The sequence below is a fragment of the Gnatocerus cornutus genome, chromosome 8 (genome assembly GCF_029298725.1).
Source record: "Gnatocerus cornutus isolate USDA-ARS CGAHR chromosome 8, icGnaCorn1.1, whole genome shotgun sequence".
In the NCBI taxonomy this organism is placed as follows: domain Eukaryota; kingdom Metazoa; phylum Arthropoda; class Insecta; order Coleoptera; family Tenebrionidae; genus Gnatocerus; species Gnatocerus cornutus.
In genome coordinates, this window is record NC_142240.1 from 14,491,732 (window position 1) to 14,517,495 (window position 25,764).

Here is a 25,764-nt window from a genome sequence, read left to right on the forward strand (position 1 = left end):
TGTTTTTGCTAGGTGCTAATAACCCTCGGACTTTTTTTTGTGTTGGTGCCACGTCTTTGACAGAGAGTCGCTTTTACGTGTAGTTACCAATACGAGTTAAATTCCAAATATTAATTCAAAGAACCTGATGTAACAATTTATATATTTTATTGTTTAACGTTCACTACAATGTTCCAATACAAAATAATTTTTGCTATAATAAAAAATTTTGCTTTGCAGCTCCAATTAACTGGACTAATTACATAATCTACGTTAAATAACAGAGGAAGCGGAAAAACTATTCTATTAAATACAAATAAATGAATCATTAAAAATCGCAATTTTTATTATAGCAGAGTAATCAAGTTGAAGATAAATAAAACTTGACAAGTTTACGTACAAAAGAAAAACGAGAATATAGCGAATGATAAAAGTGTTATCTCACAACATGATGTTTGCTCAAGAAGTTGAGCTAATTTTTTCTAATCCGTTGTGAGAGTGCCTTAAGCATTGGCTATATTTTTGCGAAGTCTAAAACTAAAATAGACAGCGATTTTCTCTCCCATATTGCACTTTATATCGATATGATTACACTAATTAAAATTGACGATAAAATAACATCTTGAATTACCAAAGTTAGAGAATTGGGATCAGAGGCTCTAACAATACGTAACATTTTTATAGTATTTAAGTGATGACGAAAAAATGCAAACAAAGTTTTATCTAAATTACTGCATAAATTCCGTCTTGGAACAATTAATTCAGTTTACATCATCGCTAAAATGCCAGGTCACGACTATGAGCGGTTCATGGGCCCACTGGTCATCAGAAACCGAAGAAGTGGTTTGGTGCTTGATGCAAGCGAGTACGAGGTGAAGCTCCACCAGTTCCACGGAGGTCCGTCTCAAATTTGGGAATTAAAGAAACTGCGTTCGGATACGTGGAGAAAATATGGACTAATCATCTTAAATAAAGGCAATGGGTATGGTAGATGTTTATTAAAGAACTCTGTTTTCTATAGGGTAAACATGCAGGAAGGTGTTGGACGTAGAAGGAGGTGCAAATCGAGGACACAACTTGATCACATCCACTTTAAATGTTGAAAATTACAGAGGATGGCACATTATTTCTGATACTATCTGTAGCGCTACTGAGCACTTAGTTGTGGATATTTGCAGTCAAAACTATTTCGCTGGAGAAAACTTGATCGTGAATCTAGAAAACGGCGAAGATACCCAGAAGTTTATATTTGAAGCAGCGTCTAAAATACCTATAAACTGATTTTTTAAGTAAAAACGCTTTTTTTGAAACCCTTTTTCCTGTGAAAACTCTACACTCTCTCCTGTTGCGAATTGAAGGCTCCGTAATGAAAAAGAAGTGAAAGGCTATCTAGACATAACACGTTTGGACGAGCATTTCTCTTCTCGTCCTAATCCCAGGAGTTCCAACGTAATCGCCGAAAGATTAAAACGGAGATCAATATCAAAAATTCCGCACTTTTTTTGTTTGATGTTCAAATACTTGTACAAAAACGCGAATGTTTTATGGGTGCGGAATCGTGAAATATAAAAATCATTCGCGATTTCCGAGTTGTATCATATTTTACGAGGAATGTCATACTCACTCCGCATAGCTCGTTTTTATTTAAGATGCGGAAATAAATTGGACTATTTGGAGTTTATCTGTACAAGTTTGTCTTCCAGGCAAAAGACACTTTTTAGAGAAAAACGGCGACGAAAACGTTGATGCAGTGCGCTTGTATTTAATTTTAACTAAACGAAGTAATGGGAGCGCGTTTTAGTAAAATGTGTCTTCTAATTTATTTAGTAATATATTCGAACAATATATCCGCGTTGGAATTTTATCCACTTTTTAAATGTAGAGAAAAAGCTCCGTGGAAGTTTTTGACGTTTCACTGGGCAAATGAGGATTTCCTTTTATCGGAATTTACCCCAATAATTAGATTACCTTATCCACTTAATGAGTTTTTATAAAAACGTGTGGGTGGCTTTCACGGAAAAACTTTTTAAAGATAAAGGTGTAATGTTTTTAGACGTTTTCATTTATCATTCCATTGAATAAAGTTCTGTAGTTTAAAATCAGTACAATCATCTGCAAGCTTTTATTAGTTTTAGCAGGTTTGTCTCATTTTCTCTTCAAATAATGTGATGAATGCATGAATGCAATTCTGTTGAACTGATTCTTTTTGCTTTGAAAAACTTCATGTACGCTATAAAAGAAAGAATGTGTGTGATGGGCGTTCTACCTTACAGCCATTTCATCAATCTTTATGATTATGTTGTTTTTTATTAACGCCTGGAGTTTTATTAAGCTGATAAAATCATAGCGGAGGTTAAAATTCCAAATATTTTAGGAACTTCCGGTAGTTCCGACAGTTTTAACACCAAATTTGATTTTTTCAATCCTCTTAAGATGATTTTAGATGCACTTCCAATTTAAATAAATAGTTTTGCAAATGGTGGATGCGCCGGGTTCAAAATATTTCTAGAGGACCGACGTCGCTTATTATCTTCACTAAACTCCTCTAACTTCTTTAAAAGTTCAGACAGTACACCTTTTTAAATCTAAAATTAGTCTATAATCTTTGGGGGAAATCTTCAGCTTAAATCGAAACTGTAGTTCAATTATGAATAAATAGTCGTTTCCAATTTTCCGCCCTTTAAGCTGAAACTTGAAAGTGAGTTAATGCATTTAAAATGTTGGATTTGCGCTGTGGCAGCTTTGAAGCTTTCTAACAAATAAACCTTTTTTGAGGTTACATTACAGATGAGATTTCGCTCTATTTTGCCGACGCTTTTAATTTGAATTGTTTGGTAAAAAACGGTCTGACTCGCTGAAGCAAACAAAAGGTCTCTTCCAGGACAAACCTTTAGTTCGCATCAAAAACTAAAAAATATTGTACTAGAAAGACAAATCTGTTGAATAGATTTCGCAGTGTTATGATTAATAATGCTAATTCCACGCCGAGGTGTGTTTTCACAAAGTTTGGTGTTAGACCCAACATTTGATAACACTAATATATTGATTGCCGGTCTAGCATGTAATAAATTCAATCCTAAGTACATAACTGAATTTATTGTAATTGCAACAATGAATTTAGTTGGAGAATTTATCTGCGAAATATATTTTTGCGCGTCGGCCTCCACATGTGTTCGTTCATATCGACTCCTTTCCAACATGTCAGAGATTACAACTGTAAGACGAGTATTTCTCGTAATTTGATTTTATATTGAAGGAATTTAGTTGCAACATGTGTTACAAAACAATATTGATAACAGAGGAGTTAATAGAAAATTGGTGGATGCGCCGGGCGATTCTGAATTTGGAAGAAAAACCATTGACCTCCAGGTCATGACGTCATGAGATACTTCCGCAAATTCTGAATCTGTTCCGGGCAAGGGTTAGGTCTCACTTTCGAGTATCGTTTGAAAGAATTTCGTTTCTTGTCGTGAAGAGAATATAGAGCTTTTTTTAGTGCGATGGACAATGAGTAAAGTTGATTACGTCGCCGTCAAAAAAGTTCCAACAGCTAAAAGCAGTGCTTTCGAAATTTATTAATGGATTACACGCAGTTAGAGGAGCGTTATCTTGTGATGGTCGATTAAATATTTGCAGATTAAATCTAAGCTAGATGGAGGTGGAAGGGCAGAATTTATGTATTGTTGTCTTACGATCACCAATTCTAACTTTGGTAAAATATTCAATTTGAATAAATCTACAATTTATTGATGCAGGGTCATTTCAGCGGTCATATTTCAAGCTTCGGCAATTTTCCCTGTTTACTTATTGCGTAAATTCCAGGAAACAATAGCGATTTATTTTTGCTGGAATGACACTCAACGTTGCACCCAAAACGAATACACGACACGTCTTATTAATATTATCACATTTATACAACCAATAATGTAAATTGATAACCATTTTTCGTTGGTTATAACGCGTGCGCCTCCTTGAACAACTTTTGCTAAAAATGGAAACTAAGTTTTGAAGGAAACGCTCTTAAATCTCAAACCTCCGATGATCGATGTTTGTCTTTGGCACTAAATGCACTAAGAGGCCGTCTCGTTCGCGGGACTTCTGCATAATATCGTCGTAGTGCTGATGATAGTGATGAGAAGGAAAACTGCAAGAAGGAGTCGATCCAATACAATGGACGCTTGCTTCCATTCTAATTCAGTCAACTCTCTTCTGTCCTGTTCGCTCAATCGCTGCTCGTTTCTGTCTATGCTGGCGTGGACTTTGTTCAAAATTCGTATTATTTGGTTCTCGAATGCGTCTGAAAGAATAATTAGAAAGCAAAGAGAGAAATCAGCGCGATACGAGTTGCTTAATTTTTATGCGGAAAGTTATCCACGGGCTGTAGTTCCTTTCGATATTTTTGTAATTTGATAATGGAATTTGCATCGTCTGAAAAGAGGATGGCACAGCTTTTGTCGGCGTTATGTCAATTTCAAGACAGTTTTTATGAAAATTATCGCGAAGTTAAAATACCGTGAATAAAAGTATCTTGTATGAAATTTAATGTTGGAGTTATTTTGGAAGTTTGTTCACAAGAAGCAATAAAAAGCTCCCATCACTTTTCCTCCGCGAATTTTTTTAGCATCATACAAAAACAATTTAAATTTCCCGAGTTTGTAAGACATGACTTTTTTACCTAAATCTTCTACTCTATGCTTCGGGACGAATCTAGGAGACCTTTGTTGTCGTTGTTGCAAGCAATATCCGTCTTCTTGCGGAAGTTTATCGGCCCAAGGCCATGGGCAGTCCAGTCTAGTTCCGGTTTGAGGGTTTATTTCCTGCAACAGAAGTCCAAACGCTAAGCAACGTTGATTGAGAATCTTAACAGAAGTAAATTTGACTACGTTTCTAGCTGTTTGTCAATGACACGGAAAGGAAACTTCGAGGATTACGTTAAGCGGTTGTAATGAAACTAAGTAGAATAATACGAAAACTTAGTTATTGCGAAGTGATTGTAGAAGAGCGACGATAATAAAACGATTTCGAAGGTGTCATGAAATACGCCAAGTCGGTAAAAGTAAAGATATTTTAATTAGAAGTGAGACAGCGAAGACTGCACTATTTCTGCATATCTAGGGAATACCTTATAATTAGATATTTCAGTTTCCGTTGGCAAAACACAAGTTTTTTTTTAGATAATACGTTTCTTATCTTATCATAATTCTCTTTGGCGTTATTACTCGAATTTGCAGAGTTTACTGTCGCCACTAAAACTGTGGATATTTCGCGAATATTAAAGATACGAGCGATATGTACGGGCGGAAATTAAAATGCCCCTTAAATGAAAATTTTTATTGTGTTGAAACAAGATGTTTTGGCCCAATTTCGAGTTTCTTTGTGATATTAACTTGGTATTTTACTACCTCTGTGTTTTTGAGGCCGCGGAAAGTTGCCAAACGAATATCTAATGTGATTTATTCCAAAATATGGTCAACTTTTGGTCAAGTTTATAAAGAATTTCAGAGTATTTTAGATTTATTTGATTTTATAAGTTTTTCTCAATAATAATAATTGTAACTGAGTGTATGGATTGTGTGAATATACTTTGATGTCCATTTTGCGGTGATTCTGATCCTTCTTGTAATTAAACAAATTGACCCATATAGTAAAAACTAAGCGATAATGCAAACACGCACTTTTTACTATTTACTTATCAAGTTATCTCCATGTTCAGCGAAAACTGACGCAAAAAGTCTTGAAAACCGCCAATTATCTAAAGATTACGTACTCATTTTGAGACTGACAAATTTACACTTGATAAAAATCGATAAGCAATGCAAAATCATGATAATCACAATCGCATAACACGTTTTTTAAATTTAGAAGTTCTCACCATCCTTTTATCTTGTACCCCCTTCTACTTCATTGATAACAATTGTGTGTCTAATCTAATTTAGTCTATTCTCGTCCACAGAAATTATTTCTTTGCAATGAACAGTGTTGACTTTAAAGTTTCCAAAAAACAAAAAGAGTTGCTGAAACACGTCTGCAACAACAACTTGAAATGTATAGAAGATCTCATTTCCCGCGACAAAGACCTGCTGGCTGTAAAATACCATACATATGGTAATCGAAACATTTTGATTCTCGCCTGCGATGATGTAGATATTAGCAAAAAACTAAGCACTCGTAAAGTTAAAGGAGAAACTATTACAAAACTGATTGATTTGGGAGCGAGTTATACCGAACCTAGTGAACCTGACCGATGGGCGACCATCCACTACGTTGCATCAAATGGAAATAAAGACAAGTTGAGTGCGATTGTCAAGTATCTGACTGTCGAAGAAGCGAATGATGTAGTTCACTACTCAAAACCGTTACGTACAGAGTTTCCTAAAAGTGGTTTTCCGAAGAGTTCCTCCAACAACGCATTGCATCTTCTGTTAAAACACGGACGAAAGAGTGAAGAGTTTCGAACGTGTTGTCAAATTTTAATAACGGCAGGAGTTAGTGTTAATCAACAAGATTCGACCGGTGTGACTCCTCTACATTTGTTAAAAGTGGATGAAAATTGCAGGGATTTGGTGTTGCTGGCAGAGTCTCAAGTTCTCAAGACGAAAGTCGCATTTAATTTTGCACAAACTGGTTCGGTAAAAGAGTTCCTGTCGCAGGATTTTACAAAAGAAGAACTCGACGATGTGGACGGCCCCTCGGAAGAAAAATCGAATTTTACTCTTCTTCAGTTTTGTTGCAAGGAAGGATTAACAAAGTACGTTGAGCATATTGTTGAAAAAGGAGTTTCTCCAAACAGAACGATACGGAAGAATCCTGATACTCCTCTTATGATAGCAATTGAAGAAGACCACGAAGACGTGGTTCGGCTTTGGTTAGACAACGAAAACTTTGAGTTGCCGGAAGACATCCTTATTCAACTACAGATTAAAAAGAGCTTTACTAAGATGGATAAGTACATGACCTTGCTGTTGGATCATATTCAAAGCTTTGAGCCATTAAAACGAAGGAAGTTTCTCATAGCCACTGATAAAGTTAATAGAATTCCTCTTCACTACGCCATTCAGTTTCATCATCCAGAAATTGTTTTAAAACTGTTATCGATGGGGTCACCTCTGACCAAAAAAGACGTTTTTGGTTGTTCTCCGCTACACTCAATTGAACCGAATCTTTTGGAACAGTTTTTAGACAGTTGCATCGTTCTTTCGAAAGATATGAAAGACAAGTTGTACGATTTCGACAATTCAAAACGAAAAATTTCGCTTGAGATAAACTACGAGGCTCTCACTTCTGAAACCAGCGACTCAGAGCCCGAACGTGAGGAGTGTGAAGCTCTCATTTTAAAAAAACACGGGAGCAAAGCAATAGAGTCTGAGTTTCTGTACCAGATTTTTCACACACCTAACTTAAGTCAGTTTGTGAGCCATCCTGTTATCAGCAGTTATCTAGAAATGAAGTGGCATAAGTTTAAATATACCGTCTACTCTAATTTTCTGTTGTATTTGCTCGGGTACGTGTTTCTTCTTGGTTATGGTTTTGAATTAAAAAAGAGTTCGCGCGTGATTTATGTGGTACTTTCTCTGGCGTTTGCAATAATAATTGTGCGTCAGTTGGTACAATTTTTAATATTTCGCCTAAGATATTTCAAACGGTTGGAAAATTACATTGATTTGTTTCTCATCTGTGGAATTCTCTACATTATTGCCGCTGCGTGGATCGCAAAGTTGTCAAATTACAACCTCAAAGTCGCATATTCCGTAACGTTTCTTACCTCAACCCTTGGATTTTTTATGCAAGTGGGAAAGTTACCTTTCTTTGCCATCAAAGTGATAATTCTCAAACAAACAACAATAAGTTTCTTCAAGTGTATGCTCTATTACACCTTCCCAATCTTAGCGTTCTTCTTCTGCTTCTACATGTTGAATGAAAGTGAGGACGACCTCTTTTACCAAACTTTGTACGACGTCATGATCACATTTGCCGGTGAAGCTGACAGAAGTTACCCTGAACGATTCAAAACAAATCCTATTTTCGGTCACATTATTTATTTATGTTTTGTTATTTTTATCGGAGTTATCCTTCAGAACTTACTTATCGGTTTAACCGTCAGTGATATGCAAAAAATTCACGAACACGCCGAGTATCTCGGTAAGAAAGAACGCGCAGATTACATAACGAGCATGGAGAACATTATCTTCTTGAATATAAACTCTTCTTCTTCGCTTTTTAGAAAAGTGTTCAAGAAGTTACTGAAAGCTGCTCGTATTTTCAACGAGGAGATGGTTTTGGTAGTTCGGCCATACAATAACGGATGTGTTTACCCAAAGGGAAAGAACGCGAGAAAGGAGTTTATTAAGGATGAGGGCGTGATTATTGTGTTACGGAGAATTTTGAAGAATTTGATGATGGACGAAGCAAAGGAGTCGGATGCGGCGAAAGATAAAGAAATTAGGTTGAAACGAATCGAAAATTTGCTTGAGAGTGTTCTTGAGCAGTTGTCTTTTTCTTCAAAAAGAAAATCCTGTTGAAAACCCGTTATGTATGTGTGATAATAAAAAATTATTTATCAGATGGTTTATATTAATTGCATTCTTATCAATATCATTGAATTTGTTTTACGACTTATTCATCACTAGATCAAAAACTCCCAAATGGTTTTATACCTTTATTAATTTCGTAATAATTGTTTTACGACAAAATTTTGGTTACTCCAATTTACTTTGAAATGACTTCAGTCTGTGATGCAGTTTTGATTATTTAAGTCGTCTTGACATGATGGTTTGTGGTAAACTACCCAAAGTTTCCGAAAGTGCAAAACGAAAGTTACTCCACTGTGTGTGCTCCAACGATCTTATATCACTAGAAAAACTCATCAAACGCAACGAAGATTTACTGTCAGCGGAATATCAATTCCATGATCATCAGAATATTCTTATCATTGCTTGTAACGACATCAAAGGCTTTGGTAAGAACAAGGGCACTGATGGTATTAATGGTGAAACGATATCTAAACTAATTGAACTTGGAGCCCTTTGTACCCAACCAACCAAACATGACCATTGGGAGGCCATCCATTACGCTGCTATCAACGCTAATAAGATAAAGTTAAACGCGATCGTCAAGCACCTAACGGTGGAACAAGCAAATTCTTTGGTGTATTGTTCAAAATTGGTGAGCACGAAGTTTCCTTTTGCGAGCGACTTTCCTAAGAGTTACTCAAACAACGCTTTACATATTCTGTTGAAATACGGAAGAAGAACATACGAATTTCGGCAGTGTTGTGAGATTTTGATTCAAAAAGGAGTTAGTTTGAGTCAGCAGGATTCGAATGGAGTAACTCCTTTAGATTTGTTGAAGAAAGAGGAAGATGTTAGTGATTTGGTGGCACTGAGAGACTCTCAAGTGATTTTCGGGACGAAAACTGCCTTCCAACTCATCCAGCTTAATCGAGAAAGAGAGTTCCTTTCTTCGGATTTCAACAAAGAGGCACTCGATGATGTGGACGGCCCGACTGATCAACTGTCAAGTTGTACACTTCTTCAGATTTGTTGTGAGAAAGGACTATCGAAGTGCGTTAAATATATTCTTGAAAAAGGGGGCTCTCCTAACAAAACAGTTCAAAAGAGCACCGATACTCCTCTTATGATTGCAATCCAGGAGGATTACGAAGAAATTGTCCAACTCCTGTTGGATAACAAGATAGAGATCCCGGAAGACATTCTTGTCAAGATTCAGTTCAAATACAAGCACCTGAAGAATTTCATCAAAGTTGACAAGTACATGACAATGCTCTTGGAACATATCGATAACTATAAAAACTCTAAACGCAGGAAATATCTTCTGGCTGTCGATGAGCTTGATAGAACTGCCCTCCATTACGCTGTTCAGTACCGAAGCTCCCAAAACGTCTTAAAACTCTTATCAATGGGGGCACCTTTAACCAAGAAAGACATTTTTGGCTACTCTCCACTAAATTCAATTGACCCAAGCCTTTTGAAATCATTTTTGGATAGCTGTATAGTCATCTCAAAAGACAATGAAATGGATATGGAGAACGTGATGTTCATTCTTCGTAACTCAAAAAAGAAATTTTCTCTCGAGATTGATTACGGGGCTCTCACTTCTGAAAGTGATGACTGTGAGCTAAAGACAGATGATCAAGAGGCTCTCAAAAAGGTGCGAAAAGTACGCGAGTCAGAGTTCCTCTACCAGATTTTCCAAACTCAAAACTTAAGAGATTTGGTCAACCATCCTGTGGTTTTAAGTTACCTTGAAGTGAAATGGCACAAGTTTAGGTACGTTGTGTATTCAAATTTATTTGTGTATTTGATGGCGTACATTTTTCTTCTTTGCTATGGTTTTTCTTTTAATAAGTATTCAAAAGTGTACAGTGTCTTTCTCTTCATGGCGCTTGTAATAATATCAATTCGTCAGTTGGTGCAGTTGGTAATATTTAGATTTAAATACTTGAAGCACTTGGAAAATGTAATAGATTTGTTTCTGATTGGTGGAATTATCTATACTACAGCTTCCATTTGGATGTTGACGTTGACTAACCAAAATTTAAAAGTTGCGTATTCTGTGGTATTTCTTACCTCAACTTGGGGGATGTTTATGCAAGTGGGTAAGCTTCCCTACTTCGCTATCAAAGTTATCATTCTTAAACAAACATCTCTAAGTTTCTTCAAATACATGATCTTTTACGCGTTTCCAATCTTGGCTTTCTTCTTCTGTTTTTACATGCTGAACGAAGATGAAGATGACCTCTTCTACCAAATTTTATACGATGTTATTACCATGTTCGCTGGTGACCCCGATTCCAACTACCCGTCCCAATTCGTAACAAATCCAATCTTCGGCCACATCATCTACATCTGTTTTGCCATTCTCATCGGTGTTATCCTTCAAAACTTACTAATTGGTTTGGCTGTCAGCGACTTGCAAGAAATCCACGAACAAGCTAAATTTATTCGAAGAAAAGAACGAGCAGACTACATTACAGGCATGGAGAAAATTATCATTTCAGATGCAAAGTCTTCAAGTTGGCTCTCTAGATCGATTTTTGAAACACTGCTAAAGGCCGCGCGTATTTTCAAAGAAGAGAATATTCTAGTCATTCAACCGTACAACGACGGATGTGTTTACCCAAAGAACAAAAAAGCAAGCAAAGAGTTTATCAAGGATAAGAATATAATCAATGTTTTACAAACCATTTTGAAAAATTTGACAATGGATGCGGAAGTCGAAGCGTCGTATGTGCCCAAAGCTATTCATGAGAGGTTGGACCGGATTGAATCATTGCTTGAGAAACAGCATGTATCTTCGTGTTGAACAAATAAATGATTTTGAGCGAGTTTGTAGTTTTTTTTTTACTTCGAGGAGTACCTGCGATAATCGAAAAGTTTCGCAATCTGCGTACATTTATAAAATTGTTCAAATGTCAGAGTGAATTGCAGTATAACAATCTTATCGAAATACTGGAAAGTAGAAAACTTTATTGTTGCATTATTACGTCTAGGTTTGTTAAATTCTTATCTGAATTATCTAAACTTTACGATTTATATTTATCTGGAGGCAATACAAGTTATGTATGTTTTCAATCTTTGCGTTCTTTTTGAGCTTAGAGAATCTCTGAGAATGCTTGAAATGCCAATTACTTATAAATCTGAAGAATTGGGAAAAAAGAAAATTAGTTAAACTAGTTTGTAGGGTTCAGGAAATTCTAGATTATCGAAACCGCAGTTTGAGCTGTATCAAATTTCTTCAACTTGTAATAAGTTCAAGAGTTCTCCTCCAATCTATAGATTTTTTAAACGCTTCGGATATTGTGGATTTTATTTATTTTATTTTGTTTGAAGTCTGCTGAAGTTTTATAGACAATTATGGTAGGCAACATTTCGTACATTAAAACTTCGTCACAGTTTATCAATTGATTTATTGATACCTGTTTAAGTTACAACTATTGGATGATTAATTATTTTGATCACGTTCAATTATACAAAATGGTTGTTTAACCAACACTATAAAGGGGCTTTTTTTAATTATAATAGAAACAAGAAAGTATCAAACTTATTTTTTGAAATCAAACTATGTAATTAATAACAGTTTCCAGAGAAATTCAATCGTTGTTTGTTTAAATCAATCAAGGTTAGTATTCTAAATTCAGATCTTATACGCATCTGTCTATGTGAGACCAGTTCGAAACCAACGTTTATTAAATTGAGTAATTAAAATTAAATTAATTCTGTTCAGCTAATGATGAAACGTAAATCCAAGTGCGTCCCCCTGCCATTGTCAATCAAAAAAGACCCGAAAATTGATGAAAAGCTAATCTAATCACTGTTGTGTAATTTATAGCAACCAGTAACGGTTGACAATAGTAATTCCTAATACTTTATCTATGATCTTTTTATCTCAATTACTATAAAAACATAAAACCTGAAAAACCTTGTGAGTAACGCAGTTCAGTTTACAATTTCAATAAGTAAGTAGAGCAAGTTCAATATTCTTATTGTTTTACTATTGCCATTGTAGCTGCCTTGAAACCATGATCTGCGGGAAGTTATCTACTGTTTCCGAAACTAATAAACAGAAATTATTGAAATATGTGACTCGTAACGACCTAACATCTGTCGAGAAACTCATTAAACGCAATGAAAACTTATTGTCGGTGGAATATTCACAGCCTTATGAACATCACAACATTTTCTTCATCGCGTGTAATGATATTCACGAAACTGATAAAGTTACCGGTGAAACTATAACTAAACTAATTGAATTGGGAGCTAAGTGCACGGAACGTACCAAGAATGACAACTGGGAGGCCATCCACTATGCTGCTATCAATGGTAACAACGACAAACTGAGCGCTATTATCAAACACTTGACATTGGAAGAAGCAAATTCTTTGGTACATTGTTCGAGACATATTCCCAGAAAGTTCCATTTTGCTCGACACAGAAATGTTGCGCAAAGTTACTCCAACAACGCTCTGAATATCTTATTGAAATACGCTCCAAGAACTCCACAGTTTCGTGTTTGTTGTCAAATTCTCATCCAAAAAGGAGTCAGTGTTAACCAACCGGACTCCAATGGAGTGACTCCGTTGGGTTTACTGAAACGAGAAGAGCATCTCCGTGACTTGGTGGAGCTCGCGAAGTCCCAAAGAGGTTTCACGTCGAAACCTGCGTTTGAACTCATTCAAACTGGGCAGTTAGATGAGTTCATTTCGCGGGATTTTACCGCCGAAGAAGTCAACGATGTGGATGGCCCTTCCGAGGAGTTATCAAGTTGTACCCTTCTCCAGATGTGTTGTAAGAAAAGTTTAAAGAGCTGTGTTAAGCACATTCTTGACCGAGGTGGTGATCCGAACAAAACAATTCCAAAGAATCCCAACACTCCTCTCATGACGGCAATTCATGAAGATTGCGAAGAAATAGTTCACCTACTGTTGGACAACAAGCAGTTGGTTTTGCCCGTAGATATTCTCATTAAAATGCAGATTAAGTACAAGCGGCTGAAGAACGCCATTAAAGTGGATAAATACATGACAATGCTCCTCGAACATGTGGAAACTTATCATAGAGATAAACGAAGGAAGTACCTCTTAGCCAGCGACGAACTCAACAGAACCGCTCTTCATTACGCAGTTCAGTACCGGTGCTCTGAGAACATATTGAAATTGTTGCAAATGGGGGCACCAATAACGAAAAAAGACACTTTTGGTTACTCCCCGCTGCACTCAATTACTCCAAGAGTCCTGGAGAAGTTCCTCGATAACTGTATCAGCATCCCTAAAGACAACGAGGACATGGAAAACATGCTCTTCGCCTTGAGAAACTCAAAAGAGAAATTTTCTCTTGAACTTGACTACGAAGCTCTGACTTCAGAAAACACCGACGGTAATGTCCACGAATCGGAATTCCTCTCCCAACTGGTGAAGACGAAAAAGTTAACTTATTTAGTGAGCCATCCAGTCATTCTAAGTTACATCGAAGTGAAGTGGAGTAAATTTAAATACATCGTGTATTTCAACTTGTTGTTATATCTGATTGCATACGTTTCTCTTCTTTTCTACGGTTTCGCGTTTAACAAGTATTCAACTATTTCTAACTGGCTTCTTTTGGCGGCTCTTCTGATAACGTTTATGCGCGAAATAACACAGATTGTGACATTCAAGTTGAACTATTTCAAGCGTTTGGAGAACTATTTGGATGTGTTTCTAATCGCTGGTATTATCTACGTGATAGCTTACGGTTGGATGGTAATTCTGCTTGATCCAAACTTGAAACTCGCGTATTCTCTTGTGTTTCTTCTTTCAACTTTGGGGATTTTTCTTCAGTTGGGTAATTTGCCGTACTTCGCCATCAAAGTTATCATTCTCAAACAGACGACAAAAACGTTTTGTAAATACATGATCTTCTACATTTTCCCGGTGTTGGCATTCTTTTTCTGCTTCTACATGTTGAACGAAGGCAACTCTCTCTTCTTCCGAACTTTGTACGATGTTACCACAATGTTTGCCGGTGATCCCCAGTCAGATTATCCTTTGCGATTTGAAACAAATCCGATTTTCAGTCACATTATCTACGTCTGTTTCATCGTTTTGATTGGAATTATCCTGCAAAACTTACTAATCGGTTTGGCAGTAAGTGACATGCAGGAAATTCGCACCCAAGCTGAGTTCATCGACAAGATCGAACGTGCCGAGTACATCACGAGCATGGAGAAAATCGTCTTCTCGCAATTCGTGAATTCTTCCCACTGGCTGTTAAAGTCGATGTTTAAAAAATTGGTTGAAACCGCTTGTGTTTTTGACAGGGAGAATGTTCTAGTCATTGAGCCTTACAATAATGGATGTGTTTACCCCAAAGAGGATCCGCAAAGTAAACAGTATATTAAAGATCAAAGTATAATCCATGTGTTACAAACTATCTTGAAGGATCTGACGATGGATGGAGACGCAGAAACGCCTTATTCATTGAAAGCTATTAATGAGAGATTGGAGCGAATTGAGAATATGCTTGGAAAACTGAATCTTGATGCAAAGTGTTAAGTGGAAACGTGGTCTGTTTTTAATAGTTTGTCGCGGGAGGTTGTTGGTTTAGACATTTGCACTTTATTTTATAAATGGAGTCGTGTGTCGTTGTTGCGCACGTTGGGATTTCATTGTCTGAATGTGGATTTTACCACAGATCGCGAGAAATAATTTGGTATTTAGATTAAAATCTACAAAGGGAAGGGCCTGAATTTGTAGCCTGTTCTGGCATCATTGCCCTAATCATGATTCTTTGATGCGAATATTGCATTTTATTTTCTTAATTCTTACTATTTTAATTAAGCTTTTGTAAATAAACTAACAATAAAATATTAAATGTTTAACATTATTTTGGAAGATTAAAATCTTGTCTCCCAATTAGTTAAAAATTATTTCTTCGATCGCCAAATTTTAAAATACCTTTTTGGGTTTTTATATTCTCAGTTATGAAATTATCAAGGTAATGAGCTACTTTTTTTGTGTTTTGTGCCCTGCGAACTTTAGCCCTTTAGGTCTCTAAAACTAAAGACCTAAAAACCAAATTTTAGTCGTTATTTTCTACCATCCTGTATGCATTAAGTTTTAAAAAAGCGTATAAATTTGGAAACGCGTGTCGTATTTCAACATACATTTTTTAACCGACAGTGAACATCTTACAGAAGCTTTCGTTGAGCTTAATTGTGCTTTTACAGCGTAATTCAAAGATTTATGTGAGTTATTTCTTCGTAATGGACCGTCATTTTTTACAGCTGTCTGCAAAAACTTTAAACAGTTGGTTTAAAAATTTAACTACATTCATCTATCTGTCTGTTAAATCCAGAAGATGAATGAAATATAATTTCTGAAGGGTGAATTTTTTATCGTCTTAAATCATGAGTAAAGAGAGCCACGTTTACAAATAAATTCTCCTAAATCATCCATGGATCGTTCGATTGAAGATAGATCATCATAAATCAGTTTTTTTCTTTAAAAATTACCACTCATCTTCTTGCAGACAAAATGCGATACGTTGGCTATGATTTCTTACACATTTCCTTGAGTTTCTAACATCTCGTATAAAACATGAAAAATTCATAGCTAGCGATAAATTCTTCAACATTCACAAAGGTTTGGTTTCCATCTCCAAAACATCATTAATAACATTAAAATTCCGCAAGTAATCAATCACAAATAGTTAACACAACAGAATATTTTTATCCTATAAGAGGTGGAAATGATAAATTAATAATGCAGCGGCGGTGGTGGCACTTTCTCAGCCTTTAAGCCAGCCTTAATGAATTGCGTGCACCTCTTCAACACTCAGACACATCATTTAACATTCCCGACACAAGCGGGAATTTGTAATTTACCACCGTTCCTAGATAAAAATCACGAGTAAGAGTGAAGCACTGATTGAAATTATCCAAGCATGTGCGTTTCCCTCATAACCACGTGTAAGTTTCTAATTTATATTCCTGTCGCAAGCTTTGAGATCGACATCCCAGAAGGAAACGACACATTGCCACTGATTCCACCTAACAATTTCAATTTTCATATTCACGCACACACGCATCCAATGTTTTCCACTACGACGAGCATTATTTTTTACCTGTATTTGCGAATTTCGATGTCGGTTGGCTGTTTCGAAGCGCATGAAGACGAGAGGGGCCAGTTTGTCTAATACTACAGTACGAATGATTTTTGGTACTGCTGATCCTCGCACTCCTCGGTGATAGATGTTTAAAGTCACCACCGAGAGACCAGAAGCGAAAGAAACTAGACAGATGCTCACACCGTAATACATACCTGAAACGACAAGAAAAAGAAAATAAATTTGCTGACGTGCTGAAGTTTGGATTAGATCTTGCTCAACTCAAACGGTAAAAAGTGCGAGGGGAAAGTGAGAGTAAATCACGGCAAATTTTCAGGAGAACAGGTGGATTATCTGTTAGAGCTGACAGGGAAATTTAAGAGGTAAGAGGGAGAGAAAATAAGCTAATTGGGACTGTTTTAACCAATTTACAGGTAAGTTTTTTAATCAATCTAAACAGAATTCTATTTTTCTTTTTTTTTAGGGACCACTTGGATGATGAGGACTAGAAAACAACATTTTTATGACAAAATGAACAAAGGAAAATTTAAGAGGTAAGAGGGAGAGAAAATAAGTTAATTGGGACTGTTTTAGCCAATTTACAGGTAAGTTTTTTAATCAATCTAAACAGAATTCTATTTTTCTTTTTTTTAGGGACCACTTGGATGATGAGGACTAGAAAACAACATTTTTATGACAAAATAATCAAAGGAAAATTTAAGAGGTAAGAGGGAGAGGAAATAAGCTAATTGGGACTGTTTTAGCCAATTTACAGGTAAGTTTTTTAATCAATCTAAACAGAATTCTATTTTTCTGTTTTTTAGGGACCACTTGGATGATGAGGTTTAGAAAACAACATTTTTATGACAAAATGAACATAACAATCTGAAATAAACTGCGTTTATGTTTGCGTCAAGATTCTGCAATTACTTTTCTTGTGTCACTTTGTGTGCTCCGTTATTGCATTTTTATTACTACTACCTTATATGGTTTTTCCCATCCTAAAGTCTACGAATTACAGTAATTTGAAGCGTGAACAGAAATACAAAGCTTGAAATGAGACACATTTCGAGATGTTATTTTCGATGACGTAAGAAATTGAAACAATGAGAAAGCAATTTTTTTTATACAAAAGCCGGCAAAATTTTCAGAATATTAGATAAGCGCCTTTATCTCAGTACTTATTACTGTTTCACTATTATGAGAATTCGCAAATAAAGAAAATATTAGCGAGCATTATCTGATTAAACGGAAAAATAGCACGTACAAACATAAAGGGATTAATTTATATTGAATTCCGAGCAAATAATATGCATATGTTAATCTATCGATTAGTAGATAAATTTTTAAAGCTTACAAATAAGGCGCAAAAAACGACAAATTACTAATTAGAAGCTGCAGCTTCTAGAAATCTTTTAATGAGCTTTGTTAAACTAAAAACAATTCAACGGAATTTTTATTGGATTAAATTTAATGAAGTTCTTAATTGGACAATCTTATGCTGTAAGTATTTTAGGAACTTTTAGGAACTGAAAACATTTAAAAAATCATTTATTTTCACAGTGTAAGTTTTTTTTTAATTTGTAGTTTTGGTAGTTTATTTCTACAGTAATGAAATTTTGCAGAGTTACAACTTCTGACTTGTTTATTAATTGTGTCAAGTTACAAATTTCCAGAGCAAAGGGGACAAATGTTAGGAATTTTTTTTATAGATCCACTCTTTCTTCATAACAAAATGGAGAATCTTATTAAAGTCCCAAAAAATAATTCTCTCATTGGCTCGCATTAGTAGCTTTTATAACAAAAAACGCATTCAAACACCCAAGTCGATCATTACTTTCAGTTGATTGGCTCGATCTCCAAAACTGTTGTTGTTGGATGAATTCTTAATTAAATGATGCATAAAAAGAATCAATTAATTGGACGTTGATGACAAAAATCGTGCGAAACAAAAAAAAAACAAGATCTGAATTTGCTGTGTAATTTATTTATTTTGTTTATTGGTCGGAGAAGACAAAAAATTTGTGAAGACCCCACATTTCTGTAGTTTTTTTTAATAATGTACTTTTAAAACAATATTTATTTGTTGTGTATAAATATTAGAATTAACAACATTTATAAATTTATTTACAATAAACAATAAATTTAGATCAGTTTTTATTAATTTTTATCTTAATGTTTGTGCTACAACAATTTCATCAATCTCCAAATTTTTTTGTCAACACATTTGGGGTGTTCTAACATTTTTCGTCTAAAAAGAATTTAAAAAATAAATATACAATAATTTATTATGCAGCAAAATTTTATTAAATCGATTCAACTGACGTCATTAACATTCTAAACTGTTATTGACAATCGTCGTGTGGGCAATCGTTTGATACAATCCTATTAAGCTCCGGACATATTTTATCGATAAGGCAGATGACTATTGACAAATCTCAGGAATGTTAACAAGCTTATTTCCCCCCTAAAAATTCAAATTAAAACCTGTAAATCACTGAACAGAACTAAACGGATCTAACCGGTCAAACGACCAAAATTTTTTTGTTCGAGTCAAAGAAAATTAAACAGAATGGGTGACGAGAATGAATTTGATTACTGATCTGTACTAGCTGTTCCACCCTCCTTCATTTAAATTATAAATAGGATTTTAAAAATGTTGTTTGGCTGGGACTATTATTGACTCTTTAGAACCGTTTGGTATAACCGATCTTCAATATTCCAAAGCAAATATTATGCTTTTGGGAATATACGTCATCTGTCGACTATTTTGAGCGTGTGCAAACCTTTCACCTCTAAACAAACACTTGAACACTTCTGGTTGTAATTAAAAAGCAGTGACCCTAACATTTTTCGAATACTTGAAGTATTTCAGAGAAAATTTAAAGAAAACATTGAGGTCGAGCCCTTGTTATCGTTGATTTCGTTTGAGTTCGTTAAATTTTTAAAACATTTTTAAAATTACGGGGTAGATTATTGAACGGATTGAACGCGACGATGTCAGGGTTTTTATTAAGAACATAAAGGGCTGATTTTAACGAGAATAAGCTGTTTTCAGCGGTTTCAGATTTCAGACACGTCAAATGCCAACACGACGAACTGATTATGAGTAAGATGATCAATTTGCTTTGTTGGCTCTCATTATACGAAATCGTAGATTTTAATAAAAAAGATAGGAAAACGAAATGTCACTTACTAATTAGCGGGGTTTTCTCAGTCGGCGGTAGAGTTTCTCTTATCGTCATCAGAAAAACCGTCATGGAAAGCAGGGCACTTATCCCTAATGTTACCTTTTCTCCCGACTCTGACGGCACATAAAAGACCAACAGTGCTGCAAATAAATACAAATGATGGGAGAATTCAACCGGAAAGTGATAAATTACCTATGCCGTTGATTAGAATGCAGGGCAAGATCAAGTTAAAAACGTAAAACAAAGGACGTCGTTTTAACTTGATCGTGTATGTAATATCGGGATAAGGTTCAGGACAACAAGAATAAAATTCGACATGTTTCACCGATGAAAAGCTAATCAAGTCGAATTCGCCGTTGGCTTGGTAGTTACTGACGTCACCCTCTTCAGTCTGCTTCGCCAGTTCGACCTGCAACAAAATTTTACTGAAAATTATTTTGTGGCGAAAGGAGAAGATTCTTTATATTCAAAGACTGTCGAAGTTCCATCAAAGTTTCTAATTTCAAAAACATGAACATTAGTAACATAGTTGGCCCAAAACGAAAACGATTTTGTTATTCGAACTTCTGAAAAATAATGAACTGGCAGAGTGATTAATCATTTATGATCAGACCAATTTTGGCAAGGAGAAATGTAGAAAGGTCTCAAAACAAGCCTTTGTGAAAATAGCACTGAAAAGCCACTGAATTTAAGTGAAAATTTCTGCGTTTAATGCTTCATAAACCAAACTCGAGAACTTATCATAAGAAACAAATAAAATGTGTGCATTAGTTTCCCATGAGAGTAAAGAATGTCGAATGTAAAATATCCCGTAAAAATGCAATAACTTACAAATTTATCCATCAAGCTCTTGTTTTACAGTTTTTAAATGACCCTTGCGGTGCGGGTTTTAAGAATAAAATTTGTGACAAACCCCTGAGTCCTAGAAAGTTTTATTGGGATAGGAATGAACGTTCGCAACTTTGTAAATACTTTGCACGGAAGAAAAGACGAATTTGTGAATAAGAAACAGGTATTTAGCATTCAGAAGCACAAGTTGTAAAGTTTCTTACAACTTGACATCCCCAATTAACCTCGTTCTGATACCACTAAATACATGTTGGTCCATTTTTATCTCCAATTCCGATTTTATTCCATTCCAAACAATTGCTACATCTTTGTCTTTCACCCTCTAGTAAATATTTTGACAGAAACATTGTAATCACCAATTAATTTGAATTTATTACGCAACTGTAATGTCAGTTCAAATTTCCAACTAATCTACATTTATTTAACTTCGCAGTGGGGGTTGATTAAGGATTAAATCTGTAATTATGAAGATTTACTTCAGACTTTAGATGGGATTGTTTGTGGAACAGCGCCGACTGTTACAAGACAAAATTGATCCTCTTTCATCTTCAAATAATTCCGGGAAATTCGTTTGATGACATCTCCGAACGCATTGATTTTATAAAAAAATTCAAGAATCAAACAGGTTTGGTAAATAAGAAAAAACTGGAATTGAATCTGAATGTGGTTTTAGACGATTGAAACGATGAATTTTGCTGCAATTCCACTCTCCTGAGATGTGGAGATTCGCTCCAAATATTCACCAAATTAAAATACAAAGATGCAAAAATGGTGGATGCGCCTGTCGTAACTCTCATCCAAAGCTTTACGGAATTAAGAAAATGCGGTCGTTTTGGTGTTATTTCAAAACTCTCCTCGTTTTTTTGGGTATTTCCGGAGATACCGGTCCCGGAAATGGTCGAAAATCACAAATACTTCCGGAGAATTTATCCTGTTGACATTTCTCCGATTTGAAATGGTGAATGCGTTTTGAATTTTAGTTTCCCTGTTGATCACTCTAGAGAGTCATTCACTATTGTTTCATTCTACATAAATACATAATTTTCACGAAGAAGGTAAATATCATGTTCGTATGTACGACTAATTTGCACCGAATGCAATGTTTTAGTTGAAATTCTGGCGATGAGCGCTGCATTTAATTGATTTCAAAACAATCAACATAATTTAATTAGTTTGTATAATAGAATAATTTAGCTATCATTCTAACAGAGCAAATATTATCAATTTTAAATTGCACAGTGAGAGCACATCGCTAGTAGATTAATCTAAAATTGTTACTTTATGTTACAGTAACCTAAACACGACGTTATCTGCGGTGTTACTTTGCCATTACTACCACAATGGATGCAACATTTTATGACCGTGTTCAATCACTGTAACATTGATGATCAAAGTAGAGTTCACAAGGTGAATCTCTGCCCTCAGTAGTCATTATTTTGATGACAGTGCTGCTGGGACAAGTTCAGATCGATTATACCGATTCTAACAATTTTAAACGATGCAGTTGGAGCTTGTAATTGTTTAAATATTTTATGAGAGTAACCCCAAATGAACATTAACATTTCAGGATTATTTAAAATTCATCGAACGTTTGGTGTTATTGGAAAATATTAAATGCTGTAATGGATCTTGTGTTAAATGCTAAATTTCCTAATGGAGCTTTTTAATTTTGGGGTGAATTAAAAGTCCATGAAATGCGTGCCGAACTTCTTTGAGGTTTTATCGAATCGAATTAGAATTCTGGAAGACATACAAATTTTTTTCTTTCGAGACTAATCGAATTGAACGGTTCTCTGGAACGAATTTTCAAAAACTGTCTTAAAATGAACTTACCAAAGGAAACTTTTTTCGACGTTGCACTTTATGACGAAATGATCATAGCAAAAACCAACACTTTCCTGTTTGAAATCTCCTCGGATTTTTGAATGGCGATTTATCCAGACCGCTGTCAAGCAACAGCCATAAATCTCATGTTGACAAGAATTTTGTCTTTGCAAATTTCTTCCCCCATCATTTATACCTTGTCAGCTCCGCCCGTGATTATATTTCAAGATATCAAGTCTAATAAATGAAACTGGTTAACATTATCAGATCAAATTGTCTGTCCATTAATTACGTTTAGCTTAACGACAGAACGTGTTTTAAAATAGTGAAATTATGTAAATTTAGTGTCGCGATATTGAGGCTCACTTTTAATACACTTTTTCTGAGCAGCTGCTGCATATATGGATGTAATAACACTATCAATTTTAGGCAGCGTTATGTGAAAATATCGTTCTTCGCTTGATTGGTTGAAATTATACGTAGAGATTCTCCCGAAACCGTGGAGAATGGATTATAATAGCTGATAAATGTATGTTGAAGCCAGGCATTCGACTAAAAAACATCCACTATTGAAAAGATTGAAATCCCGTATCAGTAGCTCTAATTCCAAATTAGATAAGAGGAATCTCTATATGTTCCCGTTATATCCAGCTTCGTGCTTGGCAATCCCATATTATCGCAAGAGCTTAGGGAACATAGTGGAAACCAACGTGCATAGCCAAATATCAATTTGTTTCAACGCTTCTCCCTTTGAAGTCTCATCAACAGCTAAAATTTCTATTACAATAACAGTTACGTAACGGGTGATGAGCTCAATTAAAAAATCATTGTCCTCGCGAAATGGAAACAAGAGGAATAATTGCCTGCAAATTGTGGAGGTCGGCGCCAACAAAATTTACGCAAATTGGGATAACTTAATAGTTTCAATAATAAATTTCAGCTAAATTAAATCAACGGATTTAAATCAGACCTGGGAGGCTTAATATCATGTGATTATTCTTCGTTTAACTAAGCAGAATGATCTGATATTTTCTTTAATAATAAATGAAGAAGCTGACCCTAACCAGCGTGTTTTCGTAGTTTTAGATGAATTTTTTAGAGCAGGTAATTAAGTCTTTCGAGGGAAGTGAGGGCAAAATCACTCTGTTGCTGTTTATTTTTAGCCGGAGTTCAATTCACTTATTAAAAATAAAATTGTCATCCAAGATATTGATTCGACAAGAGGAGAATCCCGGATGGCTGATGGAAAAGATATTTTTGTGGGCGTCCATTCAAAATATTTTTGCACGTTGTTTATACTATTTTTTGTATTCACACCTCGCACCTCATTGATTATACAGAATTTTCTAGTACATCGTCACTTTTGTATTTATTCAAACATTTTGTAAACACTGCAGGCTTCCAGAAATTTTAGCTCTAGTTTTCAACATTTTCAATTATTATAGCTCTAGTTTTAATATTAAACGTAATTACGAACGGCTCATAATTCGAGAACGTATTAAGTTTTTACCATCTAAAGCTCTAGAGAAAAAAACGCGAAAAAAGTAAGCGGATTTCCATCTGTGGCTTGTGCGCGCTCTTCCTTCTAAACAAAGCATATATTCTATCCAACAGCTTTTAAATTAAGTGAAAGAAAGTGAGTTTTTAATAAAATTTTATTCCACACCTTACAAGTTAATTTTGGTAGTTGGAGAGGTTGTGAGCATATTAGTGGGGTTCTTCAAGGATCCGACAACTTGTAACATGAAAACCTACTACGAAATATGATTCGCTCGGTAAATTTCTCAGTGGGGTCTATCAATCACTAAAATTGCACATCTTCAATAGAGTGATACTTGCAACGTCATTCATGTGTATGATGCAAATTTCTGGTCTTTGAAAAACGTACTTAAATGCGAGGAGAATCCTATCAACGTGGTCGAACGAGTAGAAAATTTAAATTTCCTTGTTTTGTCAGCAGATATTGTATCAACTGTATTATTAAGCTACAACTTTTATAGCCTCATGCTATAAAATGAAAGTAAACGACAGCTTTTCTATCATTTTTCATCCTTGCTATAAAGTGATTGTTAAAAATGAAACTTTCTTATAATTAAATTGGAAAATTCATCGGCGCATTCATTTTTCTAATAATTTCTATTTAACTCTGTTATTCCATTAATCGCGCTACTAAAAGAACTTGAAATGAAACTCAGTCACGTTTTTTCTTCACATTACGCTTAAATAAAATTGATGCTGAATTTCAATTTAGAAAAAGTGTGTTTGTCGCTTATAAATCTGAAATGAATAAATGCGTTCGTATAGACGTCATAAACATGCGGATAAGATTTTTTTATTTTCAGTATTCAGTAACAAACTCAATAAAACGGAAATTAACGGATTAGTAGACTTTTAGAGCTGTTGTTTCTGTGCGCTCTATTTTTACGCCGAGCGATGAAAATCCGAAACAACTTTACACCATTGAAGTAAAAATCTAAATTTCATACGACAAAAATAGCAAACTCCTGAAGGTTCGTAAAGAAAACTTTGAGCAATTTTGCATTTTTCTCATTCTTTTGAAACTGGTCTCTTAAAATATAATACACCACTCCGGAATATTGCGATCTAAATATAGACTCTTGACCCGGCGCATCCACCACTTTTATCATTTCACAGGCTTTGTTTTACTTTCTCAGACTTTGTAATTTTTTCTCCGTCTGGGAACCTGTAAAAATTAATTAACACAGTCTCACCTGATAGCCATCGTAAGTCCACGACGCCCATTTCATTTGACAACTCTGTAGATCGAACGGGAAATACTCCACGTTGATGTCGCACGATGAACGATATATTCCATGACTTAACCACAACACCTCACCAGAACTCGACACGATCACATTCGTGTTAATAACAGATGACTGGAATTGCGGGTCGGCACTAAAAATACAACACTTTGTAAAGTCTTGATTCGTACATGCTTCAGAAAGATCCCAGAAATGTGCCACATTGTAGTTTGGAGCTCATAAAGGAAGTGCCGGTGGAACTTAAATCACATTCCGTGCATCACTTTTACCTCAATGGAGGAACATCTTTGCATGAGTGGTTTGATGGCCGATCAAGATTGTAATAAATTATTGTGACTCGCGATGAATTTACATGACGGCGAAATTATTTTTTAATATTTTTCTTGGGGAAGATTTCAAGAATTGCACGGGGGAATATTAAGGTTACGAGCTCACTTGTTATATGACGTCGAGTACAAATGCGAGCAGGAAAAATCTCGGAGCTGCTTTATAAAGTCGTATTTTATCCGTCAGACAATAAAACTTATATTAAACACTAAT

The 25,764-nt window shown here is 35.3% G+C and overlaps 4 protein-coding genes across 4 annotated transcripts in view; 3 read left to right on the forward strand and 1 right to left on the reverse strand.

Annotated features, from left to right (window-relative positions):
- Positions 1-3,987: 3,987 nt before the first annotated feature.
- Positions 3,988-25,764, reverse strand: part of LOC148170165 (neuronal acetylcholine receptor subunit alpha-7-like) — a 36,182-nt gene continuing 14,405 nt past the window's right edge. Inside the window, exons 4-9 of the mRNA XM_088044439.1 lie at positions 25,174-25,357; positions 19,961-20,177; positions 19,774-19,908; positions 16,596-16,792; positions 4,655-4,796; positions 3,988-4,276 (exon numbers count right to left, since the gene is read on the reverse strand). Of these exons, the coding sequence (XP_087900565.1) occupies positions 4,050-4,276; positions 4,655-4,796; positions 16,596-16,792; positions 19,774-19,908; positions 19,961-20,177; positions 25,174-25,357 (1,102 nt within the window). The 3' untranslated portion in view covers positions 3,988-4,049. The remainder of the gene's footprint in view (positions 4,277-4,654; positions 4,797-16,595; positions 16,793-19,773; positions 19,909-19,960; positions 20,178-25,173; positions 25,358-25,764) is intronic.
- LOC148170166 (transient receptor potential cation channel protein painless-like) lies at positions 5,941-8,501 on the forward strand. The gene has a single exon (XM_088044436.1). It carries the CDS (start codon positions 5,949-5,951, stop codon positions 8,496-8,498), a length of 2,550 nt encoding a protein of 849 aa, XP_087900562.1. The 5' UTR covers positions 5,941-5,948; the 3' UTR covers positions 8,499-8,501.
- LOC148170167 (transient receptor potential cation channel subfamily A member 1-like) lies at positions 8,743-11,301 on the forward strand. Its single transcript, XM_088043498.1, has 2 exons — positions 8,743-10,108; positions 10,157-11,301. The coding sequence occupies exons 1-2, from the start codon at positions 8,743-8,745 to the stop codon at positions 11,299-11,301; spliced, it is 2,511 nt and encodes an 836-aa protein (XP_087899624.1).
- LOC148170168 (uncharacterized) lies at positions 12,367-15,351 on the forward strand. The gene is made up of 2 exons (XM_088044438.1): positions 12,367-12,454; positions 12,505-15,351. The coding sequence occupies exon 2, from the start codon at positions 12,518-12,520 to the stop codon at positions 15,023-15,025; it is 2,508 nt and encodes an 835-aa protein (XP_087900564.1). The 5' UTR covers positions 12,367-12,454; positions 12,505-12,517; the 3' UTR covers positions 15,026-15,351.